Source organism: Dasypus novemcinctus, chromosome 2, assembly GCF_030445035.2.
Source record: "Dasypus novemcinctus isolate mDasNov1 chromosome 2, mDasNov1.1.hap2, whole genome shotgun sequence".
Taxonomy (NCBI): Eukaryota; Metazoa; Chordata; class Mammalia; order Cingulata; family Dasypodidae; genus Dasypus; species Dasypus novemcinctus.
In genome coordinates this window covers 96,692,835-96,719,360 of record NC_080674.1, presented here as the reverse complement: position 1 = coordinate 96,719,360, position 26,526 = coordinate 96,692,835, and the positions used below count along the sequence as shown (strand labels likewise).

The 26,526-nt window shown below is 34.7% G+C and overlaps 1 protein-coding gene across 12 annotated transcripts in view; it reads left to right on the top strand.

The window, feature by feature from the left end:
* The window catches only part of ARB2A (ARB2 cotranscriptional regulator A), a 496,486-nt gene that overhangs the window by 119,912 nt on the left and 350,048 nt on the right, over window positions 1-26,526 (top strand). For 8 of the 12 annotated variants that reach the window (XM_058276246.2, XM_058276234.2, XM_058276238.2 and 5 more), the window contains 2 exons: window positions 11,934-11,999; window positions 16,438-16,629. In XM_058276246.2, the coding sequence (XP_058132229.1) occupies window positions 11,934-11,999; window positions 16,438-16,629 (258 nt within the window). The remainder of the gene's footprint in view (window positions 1-11,933; window positions 12,000-16,437; window positions 16,630-26,526) is intronic. The other 4 variants (XM_058276244.2, XM_071209004.1, XM_058276240.2 and 1 more) reach the window with 1 other exon arrangement.

Below are 26,526 nucleotides of genomic sequence, written 5' to 3'. Positions count from 1 at the left end.
TTTATTTAATTCTCTCCTCTTACCCCCCCACCTCAGTTGTCTGTTCTCTGTGTCCATTTTGCTGTGTGTTCTTCTTTTGTCCGCTTATGTTGTTGTCAGCAGTATGGATATCTGTGTTTCTTTTTTTGTTGCATCATCTTGCTGTGTCAGCTCTCCATGTGTGTGGTGCCATTCTTGGGCAGGCTGCACTTTCCGTCGCGCTGGGCGGCTCTTCTCACGGGGTGCACTCCTTGCACGTGGGGCTCCCCTACGCAGGGGGCACCCCTGCATGGCACGGCACTCCTTGCACGCATCAGCACTGTGTGTGGGCCTGCCCACACGGGTCAAGGAGGCCCAGGGTTTGAACCACGGGTCTCCCATGTGGTAGACGGATGCCCTATCCACTGGGCCAAGTCTGCCTCCCGATATAATCTTAATATACTTCATTCCTTGACTCTCTTCCAATCCTCTCTCTCCTTCCTTTTATTTTCGACTGAAGCTCACCCTTTAGTATTTCTGCAAGGCCAGTGTCTTGGATACAAACTCTCTCAGTTTCTGATTATCTGTGAGTATTCTGAACTCACCCTCAGTTTCTTTGTTTGTTTTTTTTTAAAGATTTATTTTTTTAAATTTCTCTCCCTTGCCCCCCCCCCCACCCCAGTTGTCTGCTCTCTGTGTCCATTTGCTGTGTGTTCTTCTGTGACCGCTTCTATCCTTATCAGCAGCACCAGGAAGCCATGTTTCTTTTTGTTGTGTCATCTTTTTGTGTCAGCTCTATGTGTGTGTGCACCATTCTTGGGCAGGCTGCTCTTTCTTTCAGGCTGGGCGACTTTCCTTACAGGGGCGCACTCCTTGCATGTGGGGCTCCCCTACGCGGGGGTCACCCCTGTGTGGCAGGGCACTCCTTGCGCACATCAGCACTGCACATGGGCCAGCTCCATACGGGTCAAGGAGGCCCGGGGTTTGAACTGCGGACCTTCCATGTGGTAGGTGGACACCCTATCCATTGGGCCAAGTCTGCCTCCCTCACCCTCAGTTTTTAAACACAATCTTGCTGGATATAAGATTCTTGGCTGGAAGTTTTTCTCTTTCAGTATCTTAAATATATCATATCACTGTCTTCTTTCCTCCATAGTTTCTGATGAGAAATCAGCACTTAATCTCATTGGGTATCCCTCATATATTATGCATTGCTTTTCTCTTGCTGCTCTCAGAATTCTGTCTTTCACATTTGACAATCTGAATAGTATGTGTCTTGGGGTAGGTCTATTGGGATTTATTCAGATGGAAGTAGGTTATGCTTCTTGGAAGTGGGTATCTATGTCCTTCAATAGAGTTGGGAAATTTTCTACCATTATTTCCTCAAATATTCCTTCTGCCTCTTTTCCCTTCTCTTCTTCTGGGACAACTCGGGCTCTTTCTGAGTTCGACAGGCTCAAACTTTAGCTGTTCTTAGAGTTTTACAGTAGCCCACTGAATTTACTAATGTATAGCTGAAGTCAATGGCCAACCATATCTTCTATCCCCCTTTTTTTTGAGAAATGGAGCTTTCAACTTCAACCTCATAGTAGTTCCTGAGGCGGTTTGTGCCGACAGATTAGGATGATCACCAACCTCTGCAGTGTGGCCTGTATAAATCCGGAGGCTTTTACAGGTCTTGTCAGCTTCCTTCCTGCTGGAGGTGGTGCTAGGGCTAGGCTAGAGCGGCAATCCGATCTTGATGGAAAGAAGCTGGTCCCTAATAACCCTGTGATTTTCAGTCCGTGCTGTTTCCTCTCGTGCCGTGGGTGGAATTAAAATGGTTGCTACCAGGCTATTTCTGACTTGGACAGGTTCAAACATTAGTTCTTCTTAGGATTATACTATAGCCTACCGAATTTAATAATCAGTAGCTGAGGATTGTACCCAACCATCTCTTCCTCTCCCATTTTTGGGATATGGAGCTTCTAATTCCAGCCATGGAATAGCTTCCGAGCTGGCTTATGCCTCCTGTGAAGGATGGCCACGGCCTCCGTGGCGTAGAGTGCTCTACTCACAAATCTGATCTGTAGATGGGCAGTCTCCTGGAGCCCCCAAACAGGTACTTTAGATAGCTTTGGGTGATTACTAACTGCCCTGTAGCATGAGCTGACTTTAGGAGCCCATTACTGCGCCACCATCTTGCTGGTTGTCACATGATGATAATCTTCTAACTTGCAAGTTTAATTAATTTTGGTTACTGAATTTGGGTTTTCATTTTCATTTTGTGTGGTACCTACTGTTAACACCTACCATGCTTTTTCTTCTTCTCCTTTTTTCTTTTCCTATTTTTTAATATGTTAAGTTTTCCTTCTACCTGCCTTTTTGGTATAAATATTGTTTGTGCTAATTCTATTCCTCTAGTGATATTCTTATAGTTTTAACATAAATATTTGGCAGACCAAAGTCTAAAATTAAGTTAATGTCTCTCTACTCCTATTGAGTGGTTCCAAGTCTTCAGAGAGATTTAACTAGGATTTTACTTCATTGATCTTACAAGTTATTTTTAATAAAGGATATTAATTCCACCTTCTTTTTGTTCTTCTTTTTTGAGCAATTATTTTTGTTTTTTTACATAGGTAATGTTTGTTTACATTTACCACATGATTACCAATTCCTTTGCTCAGCAGTTCTTTTTGGTTTCATCTTCTCCTCTCCTGAGTTGTTTTCTTCTTCTTTGGTTCTTTTGGAAAACATAAACTATCTTTGTCTGAAAATGTCTCCATCTGGACTTTACTTGTGAATCATAGTTTTAGTTTGACAGAATTCTAGATTAATAGTTATTTTCTCTAGAGTCTTCTAGTTTGCACAGTTGTTGTTACTACTTCTGCTGTCTATATAACTAAGGTTACTGGTAATCAGGTTTCATTCTCTGGTTGCTTTTATGGTCTTCCTTCTGTCTTGATATACTGGACATTCACTAAAATGTCTAGTTGTATGTGTCATCTTATTAATCCTCCTGAGGACTCAGTAGAGCTCCTGAAACTTGCATCAATGCAGGACAATTCACATGTAATGTTTCTTAAAATATTTCCTAGCATCCATTCTCTTCTTCTTGAAAGCCCTATCAAATATAAGTTGGACATTCTCTCTCTTTCAGCTTCTCTTTCGTATTTTCTATCCTTTTTTATGTCTCTAGGGTACATACTGAGTAATTTTCCTAAGTTTATTTCCTTTATCTAAGTTCCTTGAGAATAATAAAGGCTATGTTTTATAATTTATTATACTTAAAAAAAACCCAAATGTTATAAGCTACTCAATATTTTGTTGGGTTTTAACTTTCTCTAATTATTCATTATCAAATTAGCAGAAAGAAATCCTGCTGATTATCCATTTATCTTCTTAATTCATTTGGATTGTTAATTTTTCAGTCCCATAAATATGAGACTAAAATATATAATTAAACTTACATCATCTTCTAGATTTTAAGATGATAGGGAGCTAATTTAAACAGGCTCTAGCTTAACTTGACAATTTTGCAATATTTTATTTAGTACTTATTTGCAAAAATATTGCCACTTAATATTGCAGGATTACAAAGCCAGCTTATCTCATTATGAAGAGTGAAGCCCAGTAGCAGAAATAATGAATGAAAGACTACAGTTCATACAGTACACTACTCTTGCAGCCCTTCTGGGCTCAGATTGAACATAATGCCAACTTTTCTTCTGCAGATGTAGATACAAAAACATCTCCCATTCATTTTACATTGCTAGGAGTGGTACTTCAGCTTCAGTTTCATATTACTGGTCAGGGAAGGGGTAGGAAAGCCCTGGACACCTAAAAAAAAAAAAAAAAAAAGAAAAATGAAAAAAGTCAAAGGGTGGGAACTTAACGCTCTAATGACATGGCCCATTCAAAGCCCCAATCATAACTCAATCACGCCCAGTTATAGATCAGATTACAAACATAATCCAATATTTATTTTTGGAATTCATAACCATATCAGACTGCTACACCAGCATTTAAAAAAATAAATGGAAAACATGATTATACAATTTATTTGGAAGGGTAAGTGGCCCTGAATATCCAGAAACATCTTAAAAAGGAAACGTGAAGTTGGCTGACTCTCACTTCTGGACTTTAAGTCATATTAGTTAGCTACTGTTGTGAAAGCAGCGTGGTACTGGCATACAGACAGACACATAGACCAATGGAATCAAAACATGGTTCAGAAACAGACCCTTACATCTATGATCAAGTTATTTTTGACAAGCTCACCCAGCTCAGGCAGAACACTCCATACAACAAATGGTGCTGAGTGAACTGGATATCCATACCCAAAAGAAAGAAGGAGGACTCCCATCTCACACCTTACACACAAATTAGCTCCAAATGGATCAAAAATCTAAATATATACGAAAAACCATAAATCTTATAGAAGAAAATGTAGGAAAACATCTTCAAGACCTGGTGATGGGTGGTGGATTCTTAAAGGAGATGAGAGGACTGAGATGGAGCACTGATGCTTAATGTATGTGGAAGCCTTAATTAACTTTACTGTAAAAGTGTGGAAATGTATAGAATTAATGGTAACACCTTATAGTGAGTTAGAACTGGTTTATAGAATGCAAATCTTACTGGAAAGGGGTAGTCTAGGGATGTAAATGTCAATTGAAAGAAAGCTGGAAAATAATCTAGCATCCAAATAACGCAGTCAACCCAGAGGTGGATGTAAATTGTGGTTGATGGTACAGATGCAAGAGTGTCCTTTGTGAGCTGGGGCAGGTGTTCTTCACTACTGGACGGTGGTGGTAATGTGGAGAAGCATGGGAAAAATACAATTGGAGTGACCTATGGACTATGGGTAACAGCAATACTGTAATATTCATGCATCCAAACCAAAGATTTACTGTGTTGATAATGGGGGAGTATGGAAATAGTGTGCCAGTGTACACTATGGACCTTGCTTAGTGGTAAGAGTCTGATGATATTATCTCATAATCTGTAATAAATCTTCCACCGTGCAGTTGTGTGTTGATATAGGGGTGCCGTATGAGAATTCTGCACATGTACATGACTGCTTTGTAAGTTCACAACTTTGGTAAAAAATATATATATTTGAAAAATAAAAATAGGGTGGGTTGGGAGAAAATATACCAAATATAAGATATGGAATATAGTTTTTAGTAAGATTTTGATTATATTCTTCCATAATTTATAACAAATGTCTCACAACAAGGTAAGGCTTTGTGGTAGGTTGATGTATGGTACTTCTTTATAATATGCTTGTTTGCTTTGTAAGTTCTCTTTCTATACAATTACTGTTTATGTATATTCGTGTATAAATGATATAAAAATAATAGAGTGGTTTTGGGGAAAAATACATCAAATGTAAGATACTTTCTTTAGTAGTAATATTTTGAGGATGCTTTTGCATTGTGTGTTAAAAATGTTTCACAACAATGCAAGGTATTGGTGTTAGGGTGAGGTGTGACAGCCCTGTATGCTGTTTCGTAGGTTTGTTTTGTAAGTTCACAACTATTACTATATACTTATTGTTTATGTATGTTTATGTATGAGTGATATACTTCAATAAATTTAAAGAATAAGGAAAAAATTATCAGATATTAAAAACAACAAAACAGAATTTTCTGTATGTGATTTATGAAAAACATATAAAACATAAAAGCACACTAAAGTGGAATTCATGCAGTTTTTACCTTTGGAATATCAAAAGTAGACATTTTCTGCAAAAGGTTATTTTATATTTGAACAGCAATATTCACTGCTTCTATTAATCTATAATAATTTAAAATAGCCCCATTTTATTTAATAATGAAAAAGTAATGTGAAATACTAAATTCAATATGTAGATCTCATCCACTTAATATCTTTTTAAAAATTCTTGTTTTATGAATAAAAATGGTGAAAGCACATCATAGTGTGTCTAACTAGCAGAGCTTATTATATGGATATATCAGTGGTTGAAAGGGAAAGTCTAAAGTCATGTATATTGCTAAAATGAAAAAAACAAAAAAAAATACAATATGGAAGTGTATAACAGTGAATCCTTGTGTAAAATACAAATGTGGGTGATACTAAGTATATGACTGCTTTTACAAAATATAAATACAAATATACTAGAGAGAAGGAAACAGAATAGCAGCTATGTACAGTGGGGGAAACAGAGATCGAGAGGTGATGAGTTTTGTTTGATTATTATTATTTTTGGAATAATGAAAATACTCTAAAAATATTGAAGTGATAGATGTACAATTCTGATTATACTGAATACCACTGATTGTACATTTTGGATGGATTGATGCTTTATTAATATTTATTGATACATTTGATTTTTTTAAAATATAAAGGAGTCTGGAGGCCATACAGTAAGTAACTCTTATGCTCCTCTCAACCATGTATCACATACTGCAAACATATGCATAGCTTCAAACAAGAATGTTTTTCAAAACCCCTGAAGACATATGGACACCATACATGAAACACAAGATAAATAAATTGTAAACTAAGTTGAAGAACATTTGGAACAACCCTAATTACCACCAATCACAAATACTTTGTGTAATATTTTCCATTAAAAATCTTTACTTGGTAAAAAAAAAAATCTTATTTTATATATATATATTCAACCAAAAATCTCCCCATTTAACCAGATTCAAGTATATAATTCAGTGGTGTTAATTAAATTCACAGTGTTGTTCTACCATCACCATTCTTCATTACCAAAACTTTTCCATCATTGCCACAGAAATTTTCTACCAATTAAGCTTTAACTCCCCATTCCATGTCTCTCCCCAGTCCCTGATAACCTGTTACTTATTAACTTTTAATACTTGTAGAAATGATACCATTTTCCTTTGGTATAATACTAAAGCTAATTCCACTGGACCATAAACTGCTCAGGCCTGAAGGTAAAAATTACATTGTATGGGGGAGTAGTTGTAGCTCAGTGGTTGAGTGCCTGCTTTCCACATATAGTCCCCGATACCTCCTAAAATAAAACAAAACAAAAAAACACTGTATGATGTTCCTAACATACTGTTTTGGAGATAAACATGTTCTAAATTAAGTCATTGCTTAGAGCTAAAATCTCCTGCTAATTGTGCATTCTCTATTTAAAGATGAAATGAGTAAGACTGGCTTCTTAAGAGCCATGAGGTTTTTAAAATGTTATTTTTATCAGTAAGTGAAGTAGAACTGAGTAACACAGAATGGACAAAATCTTAATAAAAATTGGTCAGAAGCAAAAATCTGTCTTCTAAATATTGTTTCCAATATATTAAAACCTCATAATATCAAACTAAAAATTTGTCATAAATCTAACTGGTACCTATCACTGACCCGCTTGACTTATTTTGTGAAATCAGGGCTACCTAAGCAAATGAATAATGTTAAACAGAATTCTTATGTAAAACTAAACTGTTTTCAACTAGTCTATGAATGTATAAATATCATATACATATTTATTCTAAGCAGAGGATAACTGAAAATAAACCTTCACTTTACTGTACTAATTACATATCCTTTACTTTTTCATTCCATCAATTAATACTAGATTTCTAGAGGTATCAATTAATTAACCTAAGGCATTTTTAAAATTAACATCTTTTTCAATGTTTGTAGTTAATATTTTACTGTTTAAGGTAGTCTATTTTATCTTTTTCTGAGGTTTTCTTTGATTGTATGAGGCAGAGCCTTTTCATAAATGTAATTAAATCATCTTAAATCATCTAGGGTTTGGTTCAATTCATCTACTCTTATTTCCTTTGTCCTAAAGTCAGGATACTCTTAGAGTTTAAGAGTCCTCTTTAGGGATGCATGTGACTGATAATATATGGATGTTGGCTTTTTTTATTTTGAACTGAAGTTCTTATTCTCCTTCTAGGCCCATATAGAAATTTTAATCTCATTTAATTAATAAATTTGTGAAATAAAAATTGTTATTCCTCTGAGTCAATTAAGGCAAATTTAATTTTTACTAATCAGAGGATTTTCTTCAGAGTATGAAATAAAGGAAGCTTGGAAGTCTAGTGTATTAATCAGCCAAAGGGGTACTGATGCAAAATACCAGAAATTGGTTGGTTTTTATAAAGGGTGTTTATTTGGAGTAAGAGCTTACAGATACCAGGCCATGAAGCATAATTACTTCCTTCACCAAAGTTTATTTGGAGCAAGGTGGCTGCCAATGTCTGTGAGGGTTCAGGCTTCCTAGGTTCCTACATTCCTGGAGCTTGCTTTTTTCTGGGTTAAGGTTCCTTTCTTCCTGGGGCTGGCTTCTCTTTCCTCTGTGAGCTTACTTCCTGGGGCTCCAGCTTAAGTGTTCAGCATCAAACTCCAACATCCAGACTCCAACATCAGAAACCCTCAACCTGATTCTTTGCCATGCCACGCCCTCATCATAACTCAGTCATGCCCAGGTGCATGTCAGAATACAAGCATAATCCAGTATTTCTTTTTGGAATTCATCAATAACATTAAACTGCTACATCTAGTAATAAAGTAAATTTAATTTTTAATTTAAAATATATTCATTCTTTTCTCATCTGTCCAATCATACCTGTTCTCATATAACCCATTTTGTTTCTGATATCAAATCTGAAAAAGGTCTGAAGCACCTTCTCAAGACTTCTTAGTGACATTCCTCCCACCCCATTAAATTATAATCTGCTAGAATAATTTCAGCATTATTGAGAGGGTAAGGCCTATCAAGTGCTGGTTTCTTATTTAATTAAGGTTCAGATATATTGCTGAAATTAATGAGGTACGCAATAAGCACATAACACATGCTCAGTAAATGTCAAGAGTACATTTTAGCAGGGCAAACATACCCCTTTGGTTAGAAATATTCTATTGAGAATTGATTTTTGCTAGACTCCATTTTCTTTCTTTTTACAGTCTGTTGCTTTGGTCTACCCTGCTCTCCTTTTATGAATTTCCTTTAATTCCTAGATGGAGAAACCCTGGGCTAGAAAAAAAGTCTAATCAGACTCTAATTCCTTAGAGGGCATTATTCTATTGACAGGCAAGGGATCTGTTTCAGGATACATAATCTCAAATTTATTTCCCTACATCCTCCATTTTGAATTAATTTAATTTTATATGACCGCTGCTTAGGAACCAAAAGAAGTTGAGGAAAATTATTAGGTATAAGAATTTTTTCTTTCCAGGGTTTCTTATTAGAGTGGAGATTTTTAGAGCATGCTTAGTTTCTTAAGCCTTTTCTTCACCATCCATGAACTAACAGAAACCTAAACATGTATAGGGCTCTCTCAGCCATATTTAATTTTGTTTCCAATAAATATTTGAACACACATGACATTTTGACAGAGGTACATTTTTCATCTCCTTTTAGAAATTATCTTTTCATTTGTTGATTTTTCTAAATTCATACTTCAATCTTATGCAAGTTGGAAGGCAAAAAGTTCTTGATATTTTCTTTTTTAGCCTCAATAATTCAGCAAATAGAAAATGTTTTTTTAAAAATCTGAAATACTTAAATCCCTTAAAAAATGCAGACAAGATGGACAATAAGGGGAATTCATATACCATTTTTAAATACCTTTCACATACCGGATAACTGTCTTGTGGAGATACAAAGGAGGAACAAAGGCAGGTGTCCTAAAGCGAGTCAGGTGACAGACACATATGATATTAAACTCATGTGTTAGATGATGATACTGAGTCATGTCCAGAGGACTATCGAAGCCAGACATTTTACCCTAACCTTAGAGGGTTCTGCCAGTAGGAAAGTTGTCTTAAACAGTTGACATGTGATCTGTCTTCTGGAAGATTACTAGAACTAAGGAGAACATTTTAAGCAGAGAGAACAACCTAAGAGATAGATGGTTTCATGTGTGGTTGCTTTTCTTCTACAAGTAGGAATTGGAGAACAAGGCGTATTGGGTAATTTGAGTAATGTTTCTCCAACTTTTACTTCCTTGGGTCTTTGATGTATAGTTTACTATTTGGTTTGATCTACTGTGAATATCTAGAACATACACTTGCTCTGTAATGCATTTCAGTGCCAAATATAAGCACTCTTGAATTGACTATTTTGCCTTATCTTGTATTATGGAAATTGAGGCTTAACTGTAGTATTATTTCAGATTGATACAAGGAACAAATTGCCAAATGAGTTTAATTTTTTAATTTTCAGATTATGTTTATTAAATATTTTGCAAAGTGGTGAAATTCATTTGGGTTCCAGTTAAGTTTGATTGGTTGTGTTGTTGCTTTAGAAGTAAGTATATTGTATGATTTTACTGATAATAGGAAATTATCAGAAATGTTAGGCCACTCATTTTAACTAAACTCATTTAGTTAAGCCACTTCTCCTGATGTGGCAGGCCATTATAAAATTTCATACATATTTTTAGTTTACTCCTTCAGGTCTTTGGTATTCTGGTGATGCATACTGAACATAATTTTAACTATTACGTTAAAATGTAGGAATACTATTAAATTAAACTAGCACACTATTACCTAGTTCTACTATGGTGCCTTAACTTTTGAAATTACCTTTATCACCCAAGGTAAAGTTATTCTAGATATTATATATTGCTTCTAAAATAAAATGAATACATATAGATGGCAGAAAAAATTTTGGACTCCTTAAAGAAAGTAGGAGAGAGAATCTATTTTAGATTATGGAATACAGCTTGAAAGCAATTGGCATCATTTGATTTTATGGAATACAACAGGAAAGCAATAGAAACAATTTGATTTTGTTTCATAAAATTTGATTTTTAAGTATGTTGCCGCTAAAAACATTCTCTGAGAAATTGTTAGATGCCTTAGATGATTAAAGACATTTTGGGGAGAGAAATACTCCTTAAAAGCGACCATTAAAGCTTATTAAATAATTGCTTTTATTTCAGACATCTCTTTCCTCATCCCTTTACCTTCTTTAATAGAAACAGTATATTTATTTTCTATTGCTGCTGTAAGAAATCTTAAATTTAGGACTTAAAACAACACATTTATTATCTAAAGATTCTGTAGGTAGAGAGTCCAATATGTGTCTCACGGAACTAAAATCGATGTTTTTACAGGATGTGTTCCTTTCTGGAGACTCTAGGGGAGAATTCGTTTATTGCTTATTTGGTTTGTTGGCAGAATTCAGTTCCTTGGGATTGTAGGACCGAGATTCACCACTACCCCTTCCCCCCATTTTTTTTTACTGCTGTGAACTGAGGGTTGTCCAGCCTCTAGAAGCCACCACATTACTAGGCTTGCGGTGTCCTTTCTCCTTTAAAACCAGCAAAGGCTAGTCAAATCCTTCTCATTTTTCTTCTCTCTGACACACTGTTCTTCCTTTGTCTTCTACTTTTAAGGACTCATGACATTAAATTGGGGCCACTCAGATAATCAGAATTATCTCTTATCTCAATATCCTCGACCTTAATTTCATCTGCGAAGTCCCTTTGCCGTGTAAGGTAACATATTTACAGATTTTGGGTATTAGGACATGGGCAACTTTGGAAGGCCATATTTTTGTCCGCCACAAATGAGAATTCTGATTGGTGTCTGACTTTGTTGGGTTAGTTTTTCTTTTTCTGTTTAGAATACCTCTGACCCCTTCCTTCTTGACTCAGTGACTACAAAAGAGAAGGTGTAAAGACTCAGGTATTCTATATTGGATATAATACCTGTAGGGAAACTATAAAGGAAAGAGATTCTAGGAACACTGAAAAAAAAATAGGAAGTATGCTTTTAGAGTAATGCTTTGAAAAAAGAGAAAGTCTCTTATATTCTGTGAATTTATATAAACTGGTCCCAAGCCTTAGTGTGAAAGTCCGTAGTTATTCACACAACAGCAGGAGATAAACACAAGTAATCAGTAAGCAGGCTCTAAGTTAATAGCAAGACATTCTAAGCTGGAGAGATATTCACTCAGAGTAATAATTTATAATAATTTTTGTGGATTTTGATAATGGACGGCATTGCATTTTAATATGTTCTTTTCTACCTAGATCATCACAAAGTATGTATATGAGCTTCTGGAAAAGGACTGTAATTTGAAAAAGATCTCTATTCCAGTAAGTCCAACTTTGAAAACTATTTCTACTTCCAAATATAATAGTTCTCAATTCTAAGGAAACTTTTAGGTTAACTGTGATAAATTTAAGTGTAAATGTACTAGTGTGTTGATATTGATAAAAGGTAAATGCGTATCTGTATACTTCATCTCATTGTGCACAGTAGTTCATAGAAAGTATCGCCTTGCATTGTAAGGGAAAGAACTACTAATTTCCAGTCTTTAGAAAATGATGATAAATTAAATGAACTACCTTTTCCTCTACTCTTATTTTGTTGTTATAATTTATTTTTGCTTATTTATTTGAGGAAAATCAATGTACTTTTTGTTTCATTAGACAGAGACAACTTTACCATCTCTAGGTATTTAATTTTTTCTCTTTATTATATCTTTTTATTTCTATGTTGTTTGCCCTATACTTTCCCAAATTCATTCCTGATGCTTCCTGTTAGATAGATGACTTCCTCTTTGGCAGAACACTGATGAAATTTTTTATATTTTGCCATTTCAGAATGAAAAAGCTTGACATTTGTTCTCAGAACTGTCTTTTTTTTTTTAATGTAAAACACAAAATATTATGCTTTCAAATGTAAAAATGGTAATCTTCCATGTAAGTGGTGGTGGGACTAGAGTAGATGATCTTTGCTTTCCCTGACAACTCTGATTTTATGATATATAAGAATCTGAAAGACTGATGAAAGTAATTCATGTCAGGTACAAAATGTCCCATATAAATAATATTATGTGAAAGAAATTTTGGAAATAATAGATTTCAAACTTCTTTGGGTAATATTATTCTGTTTTAATTGGGGGGGTTTGAGGATTTCTTAATACTACCCATCCCACAAGTTAATTCCTTGGTTCAACTTTTTTAAAAAGAAATCTAATTTATATTTAATTTTCTACAGGTAACCTGAAGTTGTAGGTCCCATTACTAGTTATTCATTCAATTCAGCAAGTTTTGATTAAAGTTTTGTTAGGTGTTAGCCATTATTCTAAGTACTTGCGGTACATTAGGGAGTAAAACATTTTATGGAATAGCTAGGCCAACCTTTATTTTATTTAGGAAGTTTCCTTCCTTAAGAAATACATGAAAATCACGATGTTAATACATATTTTTGGGGCAAATATGCCAGTCTTCTGTATTCAAAATTTTGTTGTCATTTTGACTGTAGGTCTAGTGTCTTACTCTTCCTAAAACTATATATTGAATCTGGTGTTTGGGAAAGTCAAGATAGAATTTTTTCATTTGGTCCAGTCTTCCTTTCTTATTGATTTTATGTTTTTCCAAGTTTTTGAAGAAGGTTGATTCACTGTTATGATACAATTAATACTAAGTCCTTTAACTCTATTGTACTTCTAGTTCTATGGGACCTTTAACTCACTTCAATCTCCTAGATTTCCGGAACAAATCACAAGATAATTGGTCATGTAGATCATGTTATATGATTGTGTCATTATGTCATTAATTTTATTTATTGAAAACTTGAGATTTGGTTTAGGTAGATTTGTTTTATAGGTGTGATCATTTATATGAGACTTAAAATAAGTGTCATGCCCATCTTTTGGACAATGAATTAACTTAACCTGACTACAAATATTCATTCAATGTATTTCCTCATGTATTGAGAAAGGTCATATTTAGTGGGGTTCATGAGTTATCCCGGAATGAATGGTTGTCTCACTGACCAAATGGCATTTGAAGTTGATTTGTCAACAAAGTGAAGTTGTGTATTGGAATGACCTTTATAGGCATTCCTTAGTGAAATCTCAATTTAATTGATTTGTCACTGTTTGAAGATAAATGAGCTTGGAATAGCATTTCCAAACTTAATTAGTTAATGAAGAAAAATTATTTTATTCATATGGCTATTTTGCTGTTTTGAATTAGCACTAACTTTACAGAGAGTAAGGTCTAGCTGCCAAATGAGTCAGAGTTGAGGTGACTACTCCTATCTCTTAATTATTAATATTATTACATTGTTCATTTTCATTATTATTTTTCCTTGAGTATTCTGGTGATCTCTTATTTTCAGAGTCTACTTTTCTGGGTGTTTATTTATTCATGGCTACTTTAATTTGCAACCCCTTAAAAATTCTTGAGCAGCATTACAATATAAAGAACACACTTTTATCTTCTGAAAAGAAGTATTGTATTTCAGTTTAAAATGATTATTCTGGAATTCAAAGTGGCACCATTCTACTGCTTAAAAAATTGACTCAGTTCCTTGGAAACAGTAGACTAAGTGAAATGGGAAAAAAGCAGTGATCAACACCTACTGGAAAGTCTATAGCTACAGGTTTTTTCATTAAGATAAATAGATGTCCATTTCCATAGCCATTCCAGAATCCATTAAGGCCTCACTGACTATAAGAAACTCTTTTATTTGTGCATGTTTAGATGTACTCTTTGATAATTGAATGACTGGAAACCTCTATGGCCTCTTATATTGTACACTGACAGCTTGCTTTTTAAAATTTTTTTCTCTAGTTTTTATCACCATTTTCTTCTTTTAGCCACTTTAACTGAGTGAGTCTTCTGTTTTCATATAATGTTCCTAGGTAAAAGGGAATTTTTCAGCTCAGGTTTGGTGTTCCCCTACCTTTCATCCACTTATCTCCTTCTGTAACTTCAGCCATGCTTGCTGTCATCATTGTAATTTGCTTATGCTTGACATTGCCTACAAGAGAAGCTGCTGTGATTGTTACACTCCATACTTCTCCTGCATGCTTAGTTACTCCTAATAAAGTTAGAGTTATATCATTCTAATTCTTGGCATTGTAGTTCTTTTAAAATTCCTTATTATTATGCATTAATTGAATCTTCGATATATCTTTTCTGAATCAGGCAAGTACATAACCATTAAAGAAGATACATTATTTCATTAATATCTAAAGGAAGTCACTGATAATACTTGATAAATTTCCTTACTCCACAAATTCATTCATTCCTTTACTTGCTGAATACTTACAATGTGTCAGACGCTCTTGGGATGTAGCTGGATACAAAACAGAAAAATTCCTGCCTTCTTGGACTCAAATGCTAGTAGAGGCAGCTGACAGTGAATAAACAGATACGCAAACAACAATATAAAGTAAATCATAAAATATGTTAGGAAAATAAAGCAAGGACAGGGATTAGACAGTTCTTGGGGAAGTGTTAGCAATTTTAAATAGGGTGGTCAGGGAAGGCTTTTCTGAGAAGGTGATATTTATTCTTTAACCCTTAAGCCATCTCCTTCTTGCCAAAAATAATTGCGTACTTTATACAGATGGCTATAACCATGTATTACTGACACCAATCTGATAGCTTTAGTGGAGAAATTTGAAATTATTTCTCTTGTCTGGCATAGTGACTAGGAATATTTAGAATCTAGGCCTTTTTTAGTATCTGGAGTTTTTATGCATACACTGCTGATGAAGTGAGTGGCGCATGAGTTGGCTTTTCCATCAAGACTCTTTAGTTTCTTGTTCTGACCCAGCATTTGCTACATAAAGTCTTCCATTTCCAGTTATTGACCTCTGCTGATATGGAATACTACTCAGTATGTGCTGTAGCATCTGTCCTGAAAAGTTGAAAAGTTATCTCTTCCTAAAAGTCTTTTGAGTCTTTCAAATCTAAACCATACATAGTCCAGTGAAATAGCTATCTATTAAATACAATCAAATTAGATTCACTTTTCATCCCATAAATAGCTAGGATGTTAGTTATAGCTACTGGAGTATGCAAATAACATTGCTTCATAAATTAATGGTCCTAAAGACCTGTATTCACAGTTTGAATGAAACTTGAAAGTCCACTTACATAGAACAGTGTATATGGCAAGATTTGAGAATTTTTAAACACTCTTCTATTTACCCTTTAAAAGTTCAATAGTATTCTTATTAAATATATAATTTACTAACAGGTATATCTTCCAATTGGTTTTTCTCTTTTCTGTTTTGGGTGCAATATACTTCTGTCATAGAATGATAGCCATATGACCTTTGGAAACTTCTTTAAGCTCTCTAATTCTCAATTTCTTCATCTATAAAATAATAATAAAATGGATAATAATAGTACTTATCTTAATGGGGTTGTTGTGATTAAATGAGATAATGTTTTTAAAACAATTAGCACAGTATCTAGCCATAGGAAACAATAAAAAATTCTTATTTATAATGATAATATAAGAATAGCTATACAATAATAATGTAGGGAGACATATTGATATTACTATCATGTTTTTTTCTTGTTTTATTTTTGTGTTTTGCTCATCCATGTAGCATGTATTTGGTAATTTGTAATGACTATTTTAATTTTATTTTAAAGAGTTTTTTTTACTTCTATAATTATGTAATAACCATTCTATAATTTATAATATCCATTAGTTTTCTCATTTATGTCTATGCTTAATCAGAAAACATTTTATTTATTATTTAATTTTTTTTAATTACAGGTAGATGCTACTGAAAGTGAACCAAAGAGTTTTATCTTTATGAGTGAGGATGCTTTGACAAATCCACAGAAACTGATGGTTTTAATTCATGGTAGTGGTGTTGTCAGGGCAGGTCAGTGGGCTAGAAGGCTTATTATAAATGAAGATCTGGACAGTGGCACACAGATACCTTTTATTAAGAGAGCTATGGATGTAAGTGCAATTTCCTTTATATATATATATATATATATTTGGCATTTTATAGCTCTGTTTTATTATGTGTTTTAAATTACTTTACCATGTCTCTTTGAAAACTAGATCCTAATCATAATCTTATCTTCAGATTGTTATTGTATGTTTTAACTGTTTGGAAAAATATTCTGCATTACCTTGCAGTTACATGGAAAAGCAGAATGGTTATTTTAAGAGTACAGCGATTTAGATAATGTTTTTGAAATGCATATTTTGAATTCTAAAATATTTGGCTTTCAGCATGTGAAATGTCTGTTAATTATCAAATATTAAAACATTTCTGACAAAAATATCATTACGGCTTTTGTAAACATTTTTCTACCTGTTTAGTAAAGTTAGGAGCTAAAGGATATCTACTTTAATCTCTTTTATTTAAAAGAAAAGTTGGAATAACTCAGTATTTTTGTCATTTCTTTAAAAAGCTTCTTTAAACCCAAAAATTAAATGCCTTAAGAAATAGATAACAAAATGGTAAATTACTTGTTTACCGAGCTACTTATTCTTATTTGAATTTAAACTTTCTAAGAAAAGTTGCATTCAGGCTTTTCTTGTAATATTGAAATTGTTTTTTCTAACAGAGCATTGTATTTCTTAATGTATGGTTACTTTTGCTATCTCATTCTTTGTGTGTGTGTGTATGTGTGTGTGTTCTTCCTGTGTTTACTTCCATGTGAGCTATCTCATGAAGTTATGCAACAAAGCTAAATATTTTAAAGTATACATTTATTTCAACTGTGAGTAAAGATTTTCTTCCGGAAAAAAAGTGGTGTCTTGCATAAAAAGTTTTATATAGAGCTTGAAGTTATTCAGGAAGATATGTGTACAAGTATGCTTTGTTTTATTTATAGGAGTTACATTATTATGTTTTCATAATTAAAAACTGTAGCAGAATTCTGTGAACCACTGGTGATTGCAAAAGTCAAAAATAATATATGTTTGTTTTTCTACTCTTTTAATTCTGAAATGATAATATCAAAGTTCAGCTCCTAAAGAATATTTTTGTTAAAAGATTTTGGGGCCTTACAATCCTGCAAATAGAATTCCTTAGGCTAATTATATACTTTTTCCAGTCTTCGTGGAAGTGCAAAGAACACAAAGACATTACTTTCAGATTGGTTGCTAACTTCAGTAGAGTGTTTTCAATAGATTTGAACTACCTAAATAAATTAAAATTTAAACTGAAATAACATATAGTATTATATTTTTAACTGTTTCCATATTTCAGATTATAGACGGTGAAATGAACTTTCCCTTTGACAATTAGTTTGTAGTTAGAACAGATCCTGCCTGTGAATTTTAAGTAGAGTATTATATGTGAACTGTGATCAGAGTATAGTAAATATTTGAAAATATAACCACGTAAAGAAAATCAGATGTATGCAACATTTGGATTTTTGGTGAAATATTTTATGTAATTATATTGTTCCTGCTACTAGATTACCTAAGCTTTTTCCATTCTAGAATATTTTATTTTTGTGTAAGGTTTATGAAATGAATGAACACATGGGAAGCCATGCCAATTATCTTTTTTCGAACAAACTATCTGTTCATATCCCAAATAGGAAGAAGGAAGTTTGTCAGTAACATTAAAATAGTCCTTTTGGTCTTATAAATAGAAATAGTGTTTTGGGGATAACAGCATTTTACACTGCTCCTGCTTTTTCAGATCATGACAACTCATGATTCCTTGAGAAAAACACAACTGATTACTAAATATTGTAGTGTACTTTGAAAATTTTAGGTGATGTACTTCATTCTCTTTATTTTTCTTTAAATGAATCTGAATTTTATCATTGTCACTTTCTAAATGGGGAACATTTAAAATCAATTATCTCTTTAAATTCATGTAAGGTGATTTTATTACTTCATCTTTACCTTGTCATATTATTTTCTCTGGTAGTTCTTGAAGGGCTGCTCTGTGTTTGTATGTATGTGCAAAGAAGTGGCATTTTAGGGAGCAGGCAGAAGGAAGACAAATGGTGATAAAGAACCTGTCTCATCTTACTTTTTAACCAGACTAGCTCTGGTTTTTTTTTGTTTGTTTATTGACTTTTTTCCTAAAATTTATTTAAAGATTTCTATAGTTTCCAAAACATTGAAAGTTATTACTCTGTTTTCATAGACTGTCAGTTTTCATATCACAACTGAAGTAAATTCTGGTATTTTGGGGGCCATATCAGACAATATGGTCCCTACTCAGTGTTGTTAATAAAATTCCTGCAAATATTCCTTACATATTTTTGGCATAAAATTGATGATCCTAAAATTGGATTCATATAATTTGAGGGCTAAAACTTTTAACAGTAGAAGCCCATATGTAAGTGGGCTGTTATACAAAAATTATTGTTTAAATCCAGAGCTGCTTTGGTGGAAGCTGGGATGAAGATTGGAATCAACCCTACATCCATCCCTGAAATTTTTCCCCAGAAACCCTAACCCAGAAAAGCACAGGTATTCCAATTCTTGCTGATGAGATACTTCAGAATTATATTATCAAAAATATATTAAGGTTTTATGTTGGAGGAATGGTGCATATCAGATAAAGTCCCAAGAATGACCCTGAGGCTGTCATAGATAATATTTTTAGTGTTTAACAGTTTTCATTGCATAGTATATATTATTTGGACTAAGAAACACGATCATTTAGCCAAATACTAAATTATTCACCCAATTGTGCATTTTGAGAGTTATTCAGGTTTGTTTCTTCTTTGGTCTTTTCTTATATGCATCATTTAGGCAATTCAAGTTCTCTATAAAAGGGGTAAGGAAAGTAGGTGACAATTAAATTAAGTCATTTAATTACTATTGTAATGCTAGGGCATAGGTGCAGAACTTGAGACATTCACTCTCGAGGTCATGCATTTGTACTTTTATGACTCTGAGAGTGAGTGGCTCTTTAAATTTAGCCATCTAGGTGCCTTAATGACCTCATCCAAGTCCAGGCCATAACCAATGAAGATGCACTGTCAAATGTATGGAGAGAGAGGGAAGGGCAAGGTGTTGGCAGAATAGAGAACTCCATGAGTCAGCTTGTCCTACAGTGCAGTCAGTGTTCAGCCAGGGTATCTAAATCACCTATTTGGGGGTCCAGACACCAGAGGAGCATCCTGCAATATCCTTGGAAGAACGGAAAGGAGGAGTCTGCCCATTTGTGTGAAGATTCGTGAATAAAATACTCCTTGCTATGGAGCCCCCACTGGTGGTGAAAGATGCCTCAGGGTTATTCCCTGGCTGGAGTTGGCAGCTCCATTTTGCAAATATGGGGTGGGAGTTGGGGGAGAAATGGTGGAAGAGTGACTCCACTATTTACTTGTAGATTTAGCTGCCTAATGATTGGCTGTTCAAGTTTGAACCAGTCCAAGTTAGAAAGAGGCCGATAGTCTCCATTTAAACTCCACCCCCAGCATGAAGGGAAGCTTCTCTCCACCTACATCAGATAGCTGCCCTAGCCTGAGCTCCAGCCCCGCCCCCAGCAAGGAGGAATCTGGAAAGGCCTGCATAACCTCTCCAGGCAAATGTAGTTGACTTCAACCTGTATGGACTAGATTGTTGTACACCCAAGTGGCTACATCCCCACCACTGATAAGACAAGGTAGGAGATAGGGGAGCAGTGTTTCCTCCTCCTCTCTGGGCAAGTGCAGGCACTCTTGGCCTGCACACACTCTCTGGAGCACTCCTGTGGCTTCATCAATCTCTCCTGGTAAATAACAGAAAGTCTTGGCCTTCATGGCTTAGATTACTGCACATGCCTGTGAATTCATCCCTAACCCTGGCAGGTGAGAAAGGTGGGAGAAACTTCACCAGCTCCTGGGGTAATGTGAGCAGCATCAGCCTCCACAGCTAACAAAACTAACTACACCCTCAGTTCCTACTACTACACAAATAGCAAGGGAGAAAGGGCAACAAAGCCCTAAACTAAAGAGAGAAACTACACCCAGGATAAATACCTTTAATAAGTGAAATGCCAAGATACCAACACAAAATTACAATCCATACCAAGAAACAGGAAGATATGGCCTGAAGGAACAAGGTAAGCCTCCAGATGACATAAAGGAATTGAGACAACTAATCATAGATGTTCAAACAAATCTCTTTAATAAATTTAATTAGATGGCTTAAGAGATTAAGGATATTAAGAAGACACTGGGTGAGCACAAAGAAGAATTTGAAAGCATACAAAGAAAATAGCAGATCTTATGGAAATGAAAGTCACAATAAATGAAATTATAAATACATTGGAGGCATATAAAAGCAGATTTGAAGAGGCAGAAGAAAGGATCAGTGGTCTTGAAGACAGGGCTTCCAAAAGTGAACATACCAAAGAACAGATAAAGAATGGGAAAAATTGAATAGAATCTCAGGGAACTAAATGGTGGCAAGAAACATGCAAATGTATAGGTCATGGGTGTCCAAGAAGGGAAAAGGAGCAGAAGGAATTTTTGAGGAAATAATGGTAGAAAATTTCCCAACCCTATTGAAAGACATAGATAGCCATGACCAAAAAGCACAACATAATCCCATTTGAATAAATTCCAATAGACCTACTCCAAGACACATACTCATCAGAATGTCAAATGCCAAAGATAAAGAGAATCCTGAGAGCAGCAAAAGAAAAGCAATTCATCTTTGCTTATTGGGCATACAAGTGATGCCCAATAAAATTAAGTGCTGATTTTTCATCAGAAACCATGGACACAAGAAGAAAGTAGTATGATGTATTTAAGATACTGGAAGAGAAAAACTGCCAGCCAAAAATCTTATATCTGACAAGACAGACTTTTAAAAATGAGGGTGAGGGAAGCGGACTTGGCCCAATGGATAGGGCATCTGTCTACCACATGGGAGGTCTGCAGTTCAAACCCCGGGCCTCCTTGACCCATGTGGAGTTGGCCCATGCACAGTGCTGATGCATGCAAGGAGCGCAGTGCCATGCAGGGGTGTCCCCTGCATAGGGGATCCCCACGCACAAGAAGTGCACCCTGTAAGGAGAGCCACCCAGGGCAAAAAAAAGTTCAGCCTGCCCAGGAATGGCACCACACACACGGAGAGCTGATGCAGCAAGATGATGCAACAAAAAGACACAGATTCCTGTGCTGCTGACAACAACAGAAGCAGACAAAAGAACACACAGCGAATGAACACAGAGAACAGACAACTGGGTGGGGGGGAGGGGAGAGAAATAAATTTAAAAAGTATTAAAAAAATTAAAGTGAGGGTGAGTTTAAAATATTCACAGATAAAGAGAAACAGAGTTTGTAATTAAAAGACCATTTTAGCAGGAAATACTAAAGGGAAAGCTACAGGCTGAAAAGAAAAGACAGGAGAGAGAGGCTTAGAAGAGAGTCTGGAAATGAATATATCAGACAAAGTAACTAAAAGTATTAGAAGAGTGTTGAAAATAAGATGTGACAGATAAGACCCATAGGTCAAAAAGGGTGAAGCGACAACTGCCTTTACAATAATAACATTGAATGTAAATAGAATGAAGTCCCAATCAAAAGACAGACTGTTGAAATGAATAAGGCAGTATGAGTCATCTATATGCTGTCTACAAGAGACTCACCTTAGACACAATGATACAAATAAATTGAAAATGAAAGCTGGGAAAAGATATTCCACACATACTATAACCAAACAACAATAAAACTGGAGGAGAGCTATGCTTACATTGGAGGAAAGAGACTTTAAAAGCAAACCTGTTCTTTGAGACAAGGAAGGACTTTATGTATTAATAAAAGGGACAATTCACCAGGAAGGAATAACAATCATAAATGTATATGTGCCTAATCAAGAAGCCCCAAATTACATGATGCAAACACTGGCAAAACTGAAGGGAGAAATAGCTGTCTCTACAATAATAGTTGGGAAATTCAGTATACCACACTCATCATTGAATAGAACATCTGGGCAGAGGATCAATAAGAAAGAAAGAGCTTGAATAATACGATAAATGAACTAAACCTAATAGATATGCAGAACATTGCAACCCTAAACAGAGGACATACATTCTTCTCAAGTGCTCATGGATCTTTCTCCAAGGTAGACTATATGATGGATCACAAAACAGATCTCACAAACTTAAAAAAGATTGAAATTAAACAAAATATTTTATCATAATGGAATGAAGCTGGAAATCAACAACAGGCAGAAAAAGGGAAAATTCACAAAAATGTGGAGATTAAACAACATACTCTTAAATAATCAGTGTGTCAAATAAGAAATTGCAAGAGAAATAAGTAAATATCTGGAGGCAAATGAAAATGATAACACAGCATATCAGAAACTATGGGATGCAGTGAAGGCAGTGCTGAGAGGGTAATTTATAGCAATCAATGCTTACATTAAAAAAGAAGAAAGAGCTAAAATCAATGATTCATCTGTCCACCAGCAGGACCTAGAAAAAGAGCAGCAAACTATTCCCAAAGCAAGCAGAAAGAATGAAATTATAAAGATCAGAACAGAAATAAATGAAATTGAGAACGACAACAACAAAACAATAGAAATAACAAAATCAAAGTTTGTTCTTTGAGAAGATCAACAAATTTGAGAAATCCTTTGCTAGAATGACAAAGACAAATGGAGATGCAAATAAATAAAATCAGAAACAAAAACAGGGACATTACTACTGACCCCACAGATATAAATGAGATCATAAGAGTATACTATGAACAATAGTATGTATGTGTATGTACACCAACAAGCTAGACAATGTAGTCAAAATGGAAAAATTCCTAGGAATGTACAAACCACCTACATTGACCCTAGAAGAAATAGAAGACCTCAGCAAACCAGTCACAAGAGATTGAAACAGTCATCAAACAGCTCCCCAAAATGAAAAGCCCTGGACCAGATGGTTTCAAAGGCGAGTTCTACCAAGCATTCAAAGAAGATTTAATATGAATCTTACTAAAACTCTTCCAAAAATATTGAACAAGAAGGCATGCTATCAAACTCATTCTTTGATACCAATATCACTGTAGTAGAAAAGCCAGATAAAGATATTATGAAAAAGAAAATTACAGACCCATTTCTCTAATGAATACAGATACAAAAATCTTCAACAAAATACTTGCTAATCAAATCCAACAACAAATTAAAAGAACTATTCATTAGGATCAAGTGGGTTTTATCCCAGGCTTGCAAGCGTGGCTCAACACAAGAAAATCAATTACTGTAATACATCACATTAATAAATCAAAGAAGAAAAATAACATGATCATCTTGATGCACAAAAGGCATTTGACAAAATACAGCATACTTTCTTGATAAAAATATTCCAAAAGAATAGCAATGAAGGAAACTTCCTCAACAGGATATAGGGCATATATGAAAAGCCCACAGCCAACATTGTACTCAATGGTGAAAGACAGAAAGCTCTCCCACTGAGTTTGAAAACAAGACAAGAATGCCCACTGTCACCACTGTTGTTCTACATAGGACTAGAGATTCTAGCAAGAGCAATCAGATAAGAAAAAGAAAATGTGTACATTGGAAAGGGAGAAGTAAAAATTTTGGTATTCACAGAAAGTCCTGAAAAACCTACAACAAAGCTATTAGAGCTCATAAGTTTAGCAGATGGCAGGATACAAGATTAATATGCAAAAAATCAGGAGTGTTTCTGTACACTAGCAATGAGCAATCTAAAGAGGAACTCGGGAAAAAATTCGATTTATAATGGCAACTAAAAGAATAATATTTAGGAATCAAGTTAACTGAGGACATGAAGCCTTTGTATTTGGAAAACTACAATGCATTGCTAAAAGAAATCAAAGATCTAAATAAGGGGTTCTTAACCAGGCATCCACAGACCCCCAAGGGGCCCATGGGAAGATTTCAGGGGGTCTGTGAGCTTGAATTGGAAAAAAAATCAACTTTTATTCTTTATTTTCTCTGATTTTTTTTAACTGAAATCATTTCCTTCACTTATGAATGTATGTAATAAATAAATTAGAGTAGTGTTCATTTCACCTGACTGGCAAAGGTGTCCATGGAACAAAAAGGTTAAGAACCATTTACTTAGAACCTATTTAGATTCTAAATAAATGGAAGAACATCCCATATTCATGGATTGCAAGACTAAATATCTTTAAGGTGTCAGTTCTACCCAAATTGATATACAGATTCAATGCAATACCAATTAAAAATTCCAAAAGCTTTTTTTAACGAAATGGAAAAATCAGTTAACAAATTTATTTGTAAGAGTAAGGGTCCCCAAAAACAGAAATATCTTTAAAAGGAAGAACGTAGGTGGAGGACTCTTATTTCTGGACTTTAAATCATATTACCTAACTACAGTGGTAAAAAGCAGAATGGTAGTGGTATAAAGGTAGACATACAGACCAAAGAACCAAATTGATGGTTCGCAAACAGACCATACATCTATTGTCAAGTGACTTTTTACAAGGTTTACAAGCCCACCCAGCTGGGCCAGAACAGTCTATTCAATAAATGGTGCTGGGAGAACTGGGTATCCATATCCACAAGAAAGAAAGAAGACCCCTATGTCACACCTTATACAAAAATTAGCTCAAAATGATTCAAAGACTTAAATGCTAGAACATAAGACTCATGGAAGAAAATGTAGGGAAACATCTTCAGGTCCTGGTGGTAGGTGAAAATACGAGTAACAAAAGAAGAAATGGATAAACGGGACTCTCAAACTTTAACACTTCTGTGTTTAACACTTCAAATGATTTTGTCAAGAAGGTTAAGAAGCAGCCTACTCATTGGGAGAAAAGATTTGGAAATCACTTATCTGATATGGGCTTGATTTTCCTGCTATATAATGACATCAAGCAATGCAAAAATAGGACAAGCAATCCAATTTAAAAATGGCAGAAGATTTAAATAACATTTCTCCAAAGAAATACAAATGGCAAAAAGCACATGAAAAAAAAGTTCAATATCACTAGCTATTAGGGAACTGCAAATCAAAACAACATTGACATATCATCTCACATCTCATAGGATGGCCATTATTTAAGAAAAAGAAAAAAGAGGAAACAAGTGCTGGACAGTATGTGGAGGAATAGGAACACTTCTTCACTTTTGGTGGGAATGTAGAATGGTGCAATCTCTGTGGAAGATAGCTTAGCAGTTTTTCAGGAAGCTAAATGTAGAACTGTCATATGATGTGGCAATCCCTCTACTTGGAATATATCCAGAAGAACTGAAAACAATGATGCAAACAGACATTTGCACACCAATGTTCATATGTGTTACAATTGCAAAAAGATGGAAACAATCCAAGTGTCCATCAACCAATGAATGGATACACAAAATGTGGTATATATATGTGATTAAATACTATGCTAATGTAAGAAGAAATGAAATTGGACACATGTAACTGTAAAAGTGTAGAAATGGATAGAGTAGATGGTAACATTATAGTGAGTATGACTAACATGGCTAGTTTATAATGGGATTGTGGCTGAAAGGGGTAGTTACAGACATTAATGTCAATTGAAAGAAAGCTGGAGGAGCAGTTGTAGCTCAAGTGGTTGAGGATCTGCTTCCTACATGTGAGGTCCCTAGGTTCAGTTCCTGGAGCCTACTTAACAAAAATAAGTAAACAAATGAAAAAGCAAATTCAGGGAGCTGAGGTGGAGCAATGGTTGAGTGCCGACTTCTCAGATGTGAAGTCCTGAGTTCAGTCCCTGGCCCTGGTACCTCAAAAAAATTAAAAAAAGAAAAGTAACTTCTTAAAAAAAAAAAAAGAAAGAAACCTTGAGAATAATTTAGGGACCAAATTACATAATCAGCTTGGAGGTGAATGAGGATTGTGGTTAATAGTAGAAATACAAGAATTTTTTTTATGAGCTAGAGCAAATATATTCATTATTATAGGGTGGTAAGGAT